The sequence below is a fragment of the Argentina silus genome (assembly GCF_951799395.1).
Source record: "Argentina silus genome assembly, chromosome: 13".
In the NCBI taxonomy this organism is placed as follows: domain Eukaryota; kingdom Metazoa; phylum Chordata; class Actinopteri; order Argentiniformes; family Argentinidae; genus Argentina; species Argentina silus.
Genome location: NC_139667.1, coordinates 8,420,268 through 8,433,451, shown reverse-complemented (window position 1 = coordinate 8,433,451; position 13,184 = coordinate 8,420,268). Strand labels below are relative to the sequence as shown.

Below are 13,184 nucleotides of genomic sequence, written 5' to 3'. Positions count from 1 at the left end.
TGTGTGTGTGTGTGTGTGTGTGTGTGTGTGTGTGCGGGCGCATGTGTGTGTGTGTGTGTGTATGCGCTCGCTCGTGTGTGCTTGAGCGTGCATGTGTGTGTCTTGTAAAGAGAGTGCACTAGTCTTCCATCTGAGTGTTTATTTCCTCGTTAGAAAGGCTGCATATCAATCCATCCATACAGGGTGTGATTTACCGCCAGAGATGGTGAGGATTTTCCCCCTTCTGCTTTTCTAATCCCTCCATCTGATCAATATCTTTTATCTCTGGTGGGGACAGGTATATCCCCACTTCTGATATGTGTTTATACTGAACATTTATTCCCAGACCAGATCCTAATGCCTAAACACAGCTAATTCATTCACTTTTTGTGATGTGTTTTTTTTCTTATGTTAATAGAATGGCCTAGCCCAATGACAGTGTCAGCAGCCGATGATAGCATTATGCAGTACGTTCTGCTGCATGCAAATTGAACTGGCAAAGGTAGTCACTAGCAAGTGGTCACAGCTAGACAGCTAGAAGCTGAAAATAGAAGCTGTCCCCTCGACCCAACTTTTTTAATTTGGAAAAGAATAGTCCTGACCAAATGTATAGATCTCTATGAGAATAACAGGCCTACCTTCAATAGATTTAAGAATCCGTGCTCAAAATACGACCTGCCACGGCATAACCTTTTCCGCTACTTTTAAATTATACACTTTGTGCGAATCCAGTATTCTACCTTCCCACAGTTGCCCGAAAAAATTATCTGGGGAAAAGCTTTTAGTTCTTCTACAAGACCCTTCTACAAAGGGTTTAATCTCAAGGACGTATTATCATCTCACAGGACTTAACAATGCCCCGCTAGACCACCCAGGTATAAATGGGGGACTGAGCTGGGCATAGCGTTTGTGGACGAGGGGTGGGATGGAGAAATAGATAGACAGTTCTTCTTCCTGTCCTCAACTCTGGGTCTCATCTAATTAAAGGTTTTTCATAGAGTACACTTTATCAAGTCTAGTTTTGAGATATTGACCCAGATGATGTGGAGGATAGGTACGACCATTGTTCACAATCTCCTGCCAACCTCAAATTACCTAGCTTTTGGTCATATCCCAAATTAACTAGCTTTGGTCATATCCCAAATTAACTAGCTTTGGTCATATCCCAAATTAACTAGCTTTTGGACCTCAATTTTTGAAATTTTGCCACTTGTTTTATCCACTCATCTTCTGCCCTCACCTCCCATAGCTATTTTTGGAGTGTGCTATTTCCGGATGATTCCTCTGATTTAACTTCCAAATATTCCCCTTTTAAGTTTATGTTCATCTAGAATTTGATTAAGCTGAAAGTCTCCTCCTCCTCCTAGCTGTGTAGCTTAAAGACAGTATGTGCTTTTCTTAAATTAGAAAGATCAATTTACTCTTGAGAGGTTCAACCGGCAGGTTTTTCTCCCACTGGCAACCTTTTATTTCATACTTTGAAAGTCTACCAGTTCTTCTGACTGACTTTCTCTTTTTAATAACATAATTGATAACCTGTCTATTACGGGATGTTTATGTGCCTGTGACTGTGGCCATGCAACCTATGTGCCTGGACATCAACTGTTCAACCTTTTTTCCTGAAAAGAAGCTAAATTGCGCCCACGACAATGATTCGCCCACGCGATTCAAAATATTTATGCTAAACAAAGATTTTGAAATATTAAATACGTTGCCAGTCATGTACAATTACGTAGAATTACTTGAAATGTGTTTCAAAAAGGCCATATAAAAGGCCTCTCCCAGACTCCCGCTCTAATTATTATTTCCCTGGGGGCTGAGCCCTGAATGTGTGCAAATCCTAGAAATGCTTCTGCCTTAAGTTCTTTATAACGACTGGAATTATAATAAAAAAGTCCCCCCCACTGGGTTTTTTTCACAATTGGCACTCTGCATCCTTACACCCCCCCACCCCACCTCCATCTATTCATCAATCCATCAGTCAATCCATATGAGAAATGGAAGTCTTCTGTGTGCGTGTCCGTGCATGCACCTGTGTGTGTGTTTATGTGTGTGCGTGTGTGTGTGTGTGTGTGTGCGTGTGTGTGTGTGTGCGTCCACGGCTGTGTGTGTACGTGTGCGAGCGTGCGAGCGTGCGTGTGTGTGTGTGTGTGTGTGTGAAGACTCTTCAAGAGAAGCCTGCAGTGCAGTGGGAGGACCAGTCAGAGCTGATATAGATCACTGTGGCCTCTAGCAGTGTCACACTCACTTAGAGTAATAGATTCATATTGGTCTGGACTCTGGCCATCAGTCGTTACTCTCATCTGAGTTTAAACGGCCAAAAGGGAATCATTTCTGTTTGTCAATATCAATATGGCTCTACTCTGCTACGCCCAGCCAAACTTCTCCAGCTGTAAAGTATACAGTAGAAGGCCAATTTGACTCCATTGGACTGCAGTCAGTTTGTGTGTGTGTGTGTCTGTGTGTGTGCGTGCCTGCGTGTCTGTGTCTATGTGTACTATAAATGATGTTGGCAGGGGGATCCATGGGGATCAGACTGAAAGACAGAAATGGCACTGGCGCAGTTATGCTAAATGGGCTGGTGTGTGTCTGGTTTTCTGTCTACAGTATTTGTGTGTGTTAATGTTATGTGTCTGTGTGTGTTTGTATACATATGTGTTTACATACAGTGCCTTCAGAAAGTATTCAGACCCCTTCACTTTTTCCACATGTTGTGTTGACTCAATTTAAAATGAATCAAAATTAAAAGAATTTGCCATCAATCCACACACAATACTCCAGAATGACAAAGCAAAAACACATTTTTAGAAATTTCAGTACATTTATTAAAATAGAAATACAGAAATACCTCATGTGCATAAGCATTCAGACCCTTTGCTATGACACTAAAATTTGCTAAAATGCAAAAATGTCATCAACAAATCACTCAGTAAGTTGAATTGAGTCCATCTTAATGCAAGGATAATAGTTCATGTAATTTTGGAATGAATGTCTTTGTTTTTATAGGGTCTCTGATTTGCATAGGAATCAATTACACACTGTGTAGATAAGGATGTCACTACCAACTCAGCAAATTTCATAATTTTCTCTTGATCCTGACAAACTCCCTAGTCCCTGCCAGTGACAAACATGCCCATAACTTGATGCAGCTACCACTATTCTTCACACGAGAGATGCAGAAACTGCATTGCATGTGCTGAATTTGCACCAAACACATTTCCAGTCACTTTCTTTGCTGTATCAGTTGAATTAATTGTTGCAAACACAATTATGGATATGAAATAGATTATTTTCCATTAAGGGATTATCTTTGGAACTTGATTATAGAACCACTTGGTTATAGACCAATTTTGTAAAGTGACTGAGATGATGTTGTCCCATCGGCTTTTTCCTCTCCACCATTCAACTTTGTAGATTTTTGTACATCTCCCCAGGCCTCAGGGTCACATTCCTGAGCAGTTTTGTTCCTCTCCATTTGCTCAGTTTCAGTCATAGCAAAGGGTCTGAATACTTATGTACATGAGGTATTTCTGTTTTTCAATTTTAATAAATTTACTGAAATTTCAAAAAACGTGTTTTCGCTTTGTCATTCTGGGGTATTGTGTGTGGATTGATGGGAAATTCTTTTAATTTAATCCATTTTAAATTGAGTATAACACAACAAAATGTGGAAAAAGTGAAGGGGTCTCTGAATACTTTCCGAAGGCACTGTATGTGTTTATGTGTGTGTGTGTGTGTGTGTGTGTGTGTGTGTGTGTGTGTGTGTGTGTGTGTGGGTGTGTGTGTGTGTGTGTGTGTGTGTGTGTGTGTGTGTTGTGTACTGTATGTATTGTATGTATTTGTGTGTTGCCTTTGTTCTGCCCCAAATATCTGAGAGACAGAGCCAGTGTTGGAATGTGAATCTCAGGCAGACAGAGAGAGACGACAGCAGGAGAATGAGAAACCACATGCTGAGAGAGGGGGGTTGAGGGGGAGGAGGAGAAAAGGGGGGAGGCAGAGAGAGAGAGAGAGAGAGAGGGAGAGGGAGAGTGGAGAAAAGATTTTGAGGCAGTTTTTTAACATCCAGAACAGAGGCAGGGAAGGGATGAAAAAACTGATTAAAAATACATAAAGGATAAAGAAAGTGAAGAGAGAGATAAAGAAAAAGAAAGAGAGCAAGAGAGAAATAGAAAGAGATGGAGGGACAAAGAGAGAGTCAAGCGATGGAGCGAGCGAGCGAGCGTTCTTTGATGTGTAAGCACAGACAGCAGGTAAATATGGTAAATATTCTACGTGTCTCTTAGTTGAGGCTTTGATCAGGAGCAAGGTGTTGAGATGGTGTTGATAACTCACGGATGGTGCTCTACCCTCCCCCCCCCCCCCCCCCCCCCCCCCCACACACACACACTCTTTTTCTGGCACACACTCTTTCTCTCTTTCTCTCTCTCTCTCTCTCCTTTCTCGCTCTCTCTCACACACACACACACACACACACATACAGTTATTCACAGTGGCGGCAGCTCGTCGTGTGTGTAAGGAACCTCCAGTTATCATCCTACACTGATGGTGAGTTCAACTGGCGTGTGGAGAGAAAGAACAACAGAGAGAAAGAGAAAGAGGGGCATCATTCTCACCCAGGGATTTATGGGTGCCGGTTCATCTCCTCAAAACTGGCAAACCGTAACGAATACACACTGGACACACACATACTTCATATTTGAGCAGGAGTGAGTGCTTTCCCATGTCTGTGTGGGTCACTGGAGAGACTACTTAATCCCTACTGACACACTCACACACCTAGAGCTGCATAGGGGAGGGGGGGGGGGGAGGTGAACATGTGTAACACACACAGCTCTCTCTTTCACGCGCACGCACACACACACACACACACACACACACACACACACACACACACAGCTGTCACACCCAGGCAGAGCACAGATAGATTAGCAGGTCTAGACGCAAGCTAAAAGAAGACCAATAGATCTTAATCTATTTTGGCACATTGGCCTTGTCTTGGTCAGGACCATCCTCACTCACACTCACTCACACATTCAAGATTCAAGATGCTTTATTTGTCACGTGCATACAAGTATACAGTGAAATGCAAAAGTGACAGTGCCGCAGAGTAGTGCAACAATACGTTTTAAAATAAAATAAAATAAAATAGAAATAATAAAAAATATAAACAGTATGAACAGTATAAACAGTATAAGCAGTATTAACGGCTGTGAAGCAATGTACACAATGGAATGGCTATATACAATGGCAATGACAGGTTGACAGTACAGATAATTGCAGTGGAAGATGAGTCTGCAATGGATAATGCATGCACACACACACACACACACACACACACCCTCGCTCCCTCTGCCAACCTAATGAAAAAAACCTCACACAGAATCTATCTTGAGGTTTGATGAAATATGTCTGTCTGTGCGTTTAGTGTCTGTCTGCATGCAGGTTTTGAATGTAAAAAAAAAAGTTAATTAATTACGAACTGTTGTTTTCCAAACTGAGCTCAAAGATCGCAAACTCTTTCATCCGTTCTCTCTCCAGCTGTTCTCCTCTCTCCATCCCTTCTCACTCCCTCGTTCTCTCGTTCATTTGTCATTCTGTCCGTGCCTGCACCTCTCCACTCCCTGCTGCTCTCTCCCTCCTCTACCTGCTAATCAGACGTGATAGAGCTGAGAGAGCAGGAGAGAGGAGCTCCCTCGTGGATCAATGACTCTAAATGATCTGCTTAGAGGGCTGCTTTACAGCCGGAGAGACGGATAACGCTGATGGAGGAGTGGCGCTTTATAGAGACAGAGAAACTAACTCTGATAGAGCGCTGGACGACAGGTGTGGAAAAAAAAAGGTTCTTAGGGGTCTCTTTATGGAACCGCTGAGGTGCAGCAAAGTCATTTAGAGAAGCATTCCATCAAGGTGGTGCCTATGTCTGTTTACCATAAGTTGTAGTAATATCCCTGCGCAAACACTTTTGTTTATCAACTTATCTTGACAACAGTGGTCATTTTGAGAGCTAGGTTTCTGAGCGCAGGGCAGAAACGACCACCGTCTATCATGAAATAAACACTTAAAGTTGTAAATACTTGTTGTTGTTTTCTTGTCACAATTGTAACCGTTGTGTAAAAGCAATAAGACACTTCAGTCTGTGCTTTATCGTGGTTAAAGTCACAGCTGAGGGGTTGCCAACCCTCCACTTCATGTCTAACAATGCCCCTCAGCTGTGACTTTATTCACCATAAACCACGGCCTCTCGTGCCTCATTGCTTAAATTTAGCACTTTTAGGGCAAAGCATAGACTTTTTTTGGTTCCATATAAAACTGTTAGTTCTATTCTATTTTTCAACTCCCTGATGTGGTCAGGGTTGTGGTTATCTTTAAAGACCATAGTCTATGTGTGTATGGTTCTGGTCCTTAACTGTGTGGTTATCTGTCTTTAAAGACCATAGTCTATGTGTGTGTTGTTCTGATCTTTGACTGTGTGATTTGTAGGTCACTTTCATGATCTGAGGTGATCTGGTTATATCATATGAGCGTGTGGTTGTGGACCTTTTTTAAGACTGCATGGTTGAGGTCGCTTTCAAAGTCCCCAGATGAAGAGTTTGAAAGTTAAGGTTTGCAGCATCAAAGTGTGTCTGACCAATTCTTTTGGGTTCTGTTTTCTGTGGTTATGTCGTTTTTGATTTCTTGTCTTGTTTATAGGAGAGGCACAATACTCTCTTAAAAGAAAACTATAAAATTTTATTTAGCTTAAAAACATTTTAATGTCTTCCCAGCTTCTGCCTTCTGGCTTGGAATGTACAGGGTTGTGTTTGTGTTTTCAGACCGTGTTTTAACCATGTGGTTGTATTGTGGTTGTCTCCCTTAGGTTCTGGCATGGGGAGTACAGGGTTGCGGTCAGCATCAATGACTACCTGGATATCTACTGTCCGTTCTACGAGGGTCCCCCCACCCACGGACGCATGGAGCGCTACATCCTGTTCATGGTCAACCACGAGGGGTACACTTCCTGTCAGCACAGGATGCGTGGGTTCAAACGCTGGGAGTGCAACCGGCCAACCGGTGCTGATGGACCCCTGCGCTTCTCAGAAAAGTTCCAGCTTTTCACTCCCTTCTCCCTAGGCTTTGAGTTCAGGCCTGGGCATGAATATTACTACATCTGTAAGTATATAATCTAGTAATAACAATAATAGTGACAAGAATAATAATTGAATGCATTTAAATGGCGGCTTTCTAGACACCCAAAGCGCTGTATGGGGGAGAACTCACCTCATAACTACCAATTCCTGGGGGTTGCCATGGCACCCATTATGCACCAGAAAGCTGTGTAGTAGTAGGGTGTAACTTAGGGTGTCATTATTCTAACATTGAGAAATGAGCTGTCACTCTCTCCTTGATAAATGATCGCACCTACAGTGTGTTGACTACCCTATCAGTTACAAAAGGTAGGAGACGTCAAAGTGGTGAAAATGCCACCACCAGGGCATCGTTGATAATGATTTTTGCATTAAGAATATTGATTCTTCCCTCTTCCAACATCAACAAGTGATGTATTATACTGCAGAACGGCTTATCGCCTGAGAATTCTCTGTGGACGCATGAAAGATCTCTGCTTGTACACAAAGAGGCAGTGACTCCAGAAAGAGAGAGAACAAGAGATAGTGAGAGAGCAAGAGAGAGAGAGAGAGAGAGAGAGAGAGAGAGAGAGAGAGAGAGAGAGAGAGAGAGAGATGAGTGAGAGTTGTCACCCCTGGCCCCTCTGTCCTTTCTCCAGTCCAACCACACCCCAGGCTTTTGTCCCGTGCTGAAGGATGGACAGGGCCTCTCCAGAGTTGGTCACAAGCAGTATTGTATCTCTGTGGCCCCTGGGCTTAGTGTGTGTGTGTGTGTGTGTGTGTGTGTGTGTGTGTGTGTGTGTGTGTGTGTGTGTGTGTGTGTGTGTGTGTGTACATGCGTGCGTGTGTGCGTGCATGCGTGCGTGTGGACTCAGAAAGGAGGTATGTGTTGGGGTGGGGGTGGTGGGTGTGTGTGGGTATCCGAGGGGGGCTGGGGGGCTGGGCAGAGGGATTGTGTGTCTATGAAAGGCCATGTCCATCAGACTGATTGACATCCTCGATCCCCCCACCCCACCAGACACTGAGTGATCGCATGTTGACAGCTCTGCTCCCCCCAGTGTGTGTGAGTGTGTGTGTGTGTGTGTGTGTGTGTGTGTGTGTGTGTGTGTGTGTGTGTGTGTGTGTGTGTGTGTGTGTGTGTGTGTGTGTTGTTGTGTGGATACTGACTTTTGTGTGTGTTAAGCTGTATTGATCTGTGATGGTGATGATAGAGTATGTTGTCAGATCTGTGCGTGTGTGGTGTGTGTGTGTGTGTGTGTGTGTGTGTGTGTGTGTGTGTGTGTGTGTGTGTGTGTGTGTGTGTGTGTGTGTGTGTGTGTGTGTGTGTGTGTGCGCGTGTGTGCGCGTGTGTGCGCGTGTGTTGTGTATGTTTGACATGTTGACAGGTCCACTCCACCCCAGCTTCACACAGCTGCTGTCTGAAGAGGTTGAGTGAGTTTGTATGGGTTTTCATGAGTCTGTGATGGTGGTGTGTAGTGTGTGTGTGTGTGTGTGTGTGTGTGGGGGGGGGGGGGGGGGGGCTATTGGTCAAGAGAGGAATAGAAGATGGGTGGAGAATGGGTTGAGAGGCAAAGAAAGAGAGAAAGGTTAGGGGTGAGAAAAGTAAAAAGGGGACAGAGAGGGTTTCAAGGAAGGTCAGAGAAAGATGGGGAGACAGAAAAAAATGAGAAAGGGTAAGGAAGACAGGGCAGAGAGAGTAGAGGAGGGCAGAGAGAGAGGGAGGAAAGGGCAGGGGAAGGGGTCAGAGTTATTTCCTCTGAGCTGCAGATCTTGATTATATTGCTCTGAGGTCACACTGGGCTCTGGAGAGACCTGTAGGCCAATATGCCATCGTGTGTGTGTGTGTGTGTGTGTGTGTGTGTGTGTGTGTGTGTGTGTGTGTGTGTGTGTGTGTGTGTGTGTGTGTGTGTGTGTGTGTGTGTGTGTGTGTGTGTGTGTGTGTGTGTGTGTGTGCGCGTGTGTGTGTGTGTTCTTCTCTTGGTCGTACTCACATCAGAGAGGTTGGAAATGAATGACCCTGAAAGTTGGATTCTAATTTATGACCATTTAAATTGGAAATGAAAGACCCGAGTTTCAGTGATGATGAGTTAAGCACACGGTACACATAGACCAAAGCCCCCCATTAATATAGATAGAAGGATTTGGCTGGGTTTGTTGTAATTTCCATATCAACCTACATTGTAACCTACAAATCTCCACCTCTCTCTCTCCTCTCTCTCTCTCTCTCCTCTCTCTCTCTCTCTCTCTCTCTCTCTTAGCCTCTCCTCATCCCAACCATGCAGGGAGGGCGTGTTTGAAGTTGAAGGTGTATGTCAGACCCCCAGGTAAGTCATGCTCTGACTATACACACACACACACACACACACACACACACACACACACACACATACACAAACACACAAACTGGCCATTAAAATAGAATTAGGAGTGACACATAGTCTGATAGAATGCCCTGGCGCTATTCTCTGCTCTGATTCGCTCGAGACACACACACACACACGCACGCGCGCACACACACACTGTAGTTCAATAGCCAAAACAGACCATGGGAAACATCTGCTGTCCCCCCCCAAATGACTATAAGTTGACACTAAGGACACTTCTAAGAAGGGTTTTGGAATACAGTTTGAAACCAGTTTTAAATAGGCTTTAGAGCAGCTCTCAATTGCAATTGGTGTATCGCTGTGAGTTCGAAATACACATTAATCTCTTCTTGACAAAATGAACCTCAGATATTCATATGTCTCACAGTGTGATTAGACGGCGTTAATGTCCTCTGTACAAGGAGCGAACGTACACTCCAAAGATTAGCAGGCAGAAATCCTCTCGTCTGTCATTACTCAAGCACTTTTCTGACATTGGGCTAATTTACACATTGAAAGGTATGTGTCTGACACTGAAACCTGCTCATCTGTTAAACATTGTTTCTACAATGGGCACTGAGCTACATACAGTACTGTAGGTATGTGTACTTGTGTGTGTGCGTGCGTGCGTGCCTGCGTGCCTGCGTGCGTGCGTGCGTGTCAGTTGCTCCAGATTCAGAGTCTCTGTGATTAAACTGTAATTAGGTTGGTTAAAGCCCCTGCTGAGCTCAGTCGTTCCGTTCATCTCCTCCTCTCTCTTTTCTCTCTTCCTCTCGTTTTTTCCCTCTTTTCCTCTCTCCCTCTCTCCCTCTCTCCCTCTCTTACTGTGTCTGAAGATAGAGAAGACAGTTGTTGTTTTTTGTCTCTATCTCCCGATTTCTTAGTGGAGTGTCTTTTTCGCTCTCTTTTTTTAACAAACTGTTCACTTTTTGAGTTCTCTGTTTCAGATCGTTCGGTCATTCTAGCTCTCCTTTCTTCATTTTCCTCTTTTGCATTTCCCTCTCTCTCTGTCTCTCTCTTCTCTCTCTCTCTCTTCTCTCTCTCTCTCTCTCTCTTCTGTCAGCCGGTTCTGTCGTTCTTTCTCTCTGTGTGTTTCAGATGGTTCGGGCTACGACTCTCCAGAGCCCTTCTTGACTGATGGAGGGCCAGGATGGAGGCCAGTGTCCCCGTCTCTCCTACCCACCCTGGCCTCACTGCTGCTGGGACTGCTCTCATCGCTGTGACCCCCTCCCTCCCCCCTCTCCCTGGAGCTCACACCCAGGGCTGCTGGGCTGGCTGTCCCTCTAACCCCACCACCCCTCAGGGAAGCCCTCTCTCTCCTAGTCCCCCCACCTCCACCCCCACTACCACTACCAGCACCACCACTAAGGCACCCACCCCCAGGCCTCTCCACAGCCCCAGGCCCAGACACCCCTGCCTGGCTGGGGGTGCTGAGAGGACCAGGCCAGTCCTGGATCTCCTGGGTTTCTGATCCAGCATGGCTGTTGGAAGATGATGTGTTGCTGTCGTCCTTCTGAGATGGACAACATGGGGATTCTCTCCTCATAGTAGCTGGGAGTTTAGATTTGACTATCTGCTGCATTAAAGCTGGACAGGGTAGATGGAGGGAGGTGGGGGTGGGTTTGGGTTTGGGTGGGGTGGGGGTTTGGGTGGGGTGGGGGTGGGGATGGACAAGCTGTCGGTGGATTTTAGGTGGGATGTATATTTCAGGTGGGGGATGTGTATTGTCGAATAATTCAAAGCATTTATGGAAGCATTTATTTTCACAGCCCGTCAACACTGACTGCGGGCGTCTCTCGTTGGCACTACTGTCTGTGTTGATACGGTGGCTGTTGACCATAACTATCTCATGTATGAATGTACCACTGGTCACCCACCAACAGTACTGTACTGGCTAGCTGTATATGTATGTATGTATGTATGTATGTATGTATGTATGTATGTATGTATGTATGTATGTATGTATGTAAGACTGTGGTCACCTACCTGTACTCTCTGACTGGGGGGATAGGGTGATGGGAGGGGGGGGGGGATAAGAGGATCAGGATGGGGTAGAATGGGGCGGAAGGGGTTGAGGTGGGGGGATGGAGGGGATGGGGATGTGAGAGAGGAAGAGAGAGAGAAAAGGAGGGGGAACACTTAACTGCATGACCACTGTGAAACCTAATCAGAACTGATCTTGTTTGTATTGACAATATATATATTTTTTCATTGTGAAAGATGGACGGACCCTGCTACCACCCTGTTACTCTTGCTGAGGTCTCCCAACGTCAAGGGAATCCAGATATCCCTCTCCTCACTCCTCGCTTGCTCCTGCCTGGCATGTGTATGGAATTGGATTAGTTTAGCCTGGCCGTGTGATGGATGAATGTACCTCCACACTAGAGATGAACCCTACTCTGGCTGAAACTGACTGGGGATCAGCTCTCAGAACTTAGTCCTGATGCCAACAGACAGTGACACAGACTAAAATTGGCCCTGGGTCTGTGGATAAATGTGTGGAGAGGGAGCCCTCCGACCATCTACAGAGAGAGTCTGGGGAGGGTGTATGTGTGATGACACTCTCTGTTACCACGGGTAACAACACTGATCTTCTGAAGCATTGAGAGAATAATACTGTACAAAGGAAAACAGACCTAGAGAGAGGAGGAGGGGAGGGAGGGGGAGGGGAGGGGAGGGGGGAGTCACTGTGAACACACACACACACACACACACAAACAAGCAGACACACACACACACACATACAAACAAAGAAACAAACAGATGCATACATACACATGCACACAAACACACACAAACAAGCAGACACATTCCTATCCTGTTTCATCTTATTTTTGTAGCATTTAAAAGCACCCTTAATTATTCCTGTGTGATAGCAGCCATGGGTTTAGCCTGTGGAAGAGAGAAAGATGATGTTGTTGATTCTTCTCTTCTGTTCCACTGATGTTGTTGTTTTGTTGTTGTTGCTATGCTCCTTCTCTGGTTCGTGCCATCATGCATTGTGATTCCTACCATGAGTTTGTTTGTTAGTGTTTTAAAAGGTGATACACTGTAGGTTGCCTTCAGGTCTCAACATCATGTATGAGTTTGTCTCCTGTTTTGTTGTGATGTTTTTGTACAGCTGACCTTATTTGGTCAAAAAGAAACAACAATGAAAATGAGGAGATGAAACACACAAATAAAGATTGTTTTTTTTTTGGTCTACAGCAAAATACTCTGAGCAGCAGTTCTTCACAAAGTGAAGTGAAGAAGTCAAATATTTATGTAGCGTGTATCCCATGTGGTGCATCCATATTCATTTGTATTCATAGACACATGCAATGCATTAGTATTGCATTATGCCTCGAGTATATTTTGTGTTCAGGGTCAGAGATTCACAGCTTAATAGAATAATGAAAGTCAGTGGTAACATTTTCTTTGTTTTCCTATTTGTTTGGTGATGCTCTGAATTTCTCACCCACACAGAAAGAGAGAGACTGTATGCGTTAGGCTCTGTTAGTTCAACAATGATTCAGATGATAATTAAATCTCTCATTCTTTAATCAACTCCTTTTTGCAACACAGCAATATGGCATCCAATACAGACAGCTGAGTCCACAGAGAATGAGAGAGACTGAGAAATATATTCTAGAATGGCTTCCTCCATCCTTACCTCCCTTCCTTTATGACAGCTGATAGGTGAGAGAAGTGGATGGGCTACTTAAGACGACTGAGCCCGTCCCATGGGCAGAATTAGACA

The 13,184-nt window shown here is 44.7% G+C and overlaps 1 protein-coding gene across 1 annotated transcript in view; it reads left to right on the top strand.

Annotated features, from left to right (window-relative positions):
• The window catches only part of LOC310814687 (ephrin-A2-like), a gene marked incomplete at both ends in the record, with an annotated part of 36,129 nt that extends 25,461 nt beyond the window's left edge, over nt 1–10,668 (top strand). The window contains 3 exons of the mRNA XM_083684187.1: nt 6,836–7,128; nt 9,341–9,406; nt 10,544–10,668. Coding sequence (XP_083540313.1) covers nt 6,836–7,128; nt 9,341–9,406; nt 10,544–10,668 — 484 coding nt within the window. The remainder of the gene's footprint in view (nt 1–6,835; nt 7,129–9,340; nt 9,407–10,543) is intronic.
• Nucleotides 10,669–13,184: the final 2,516 nt, after the last annotated feature.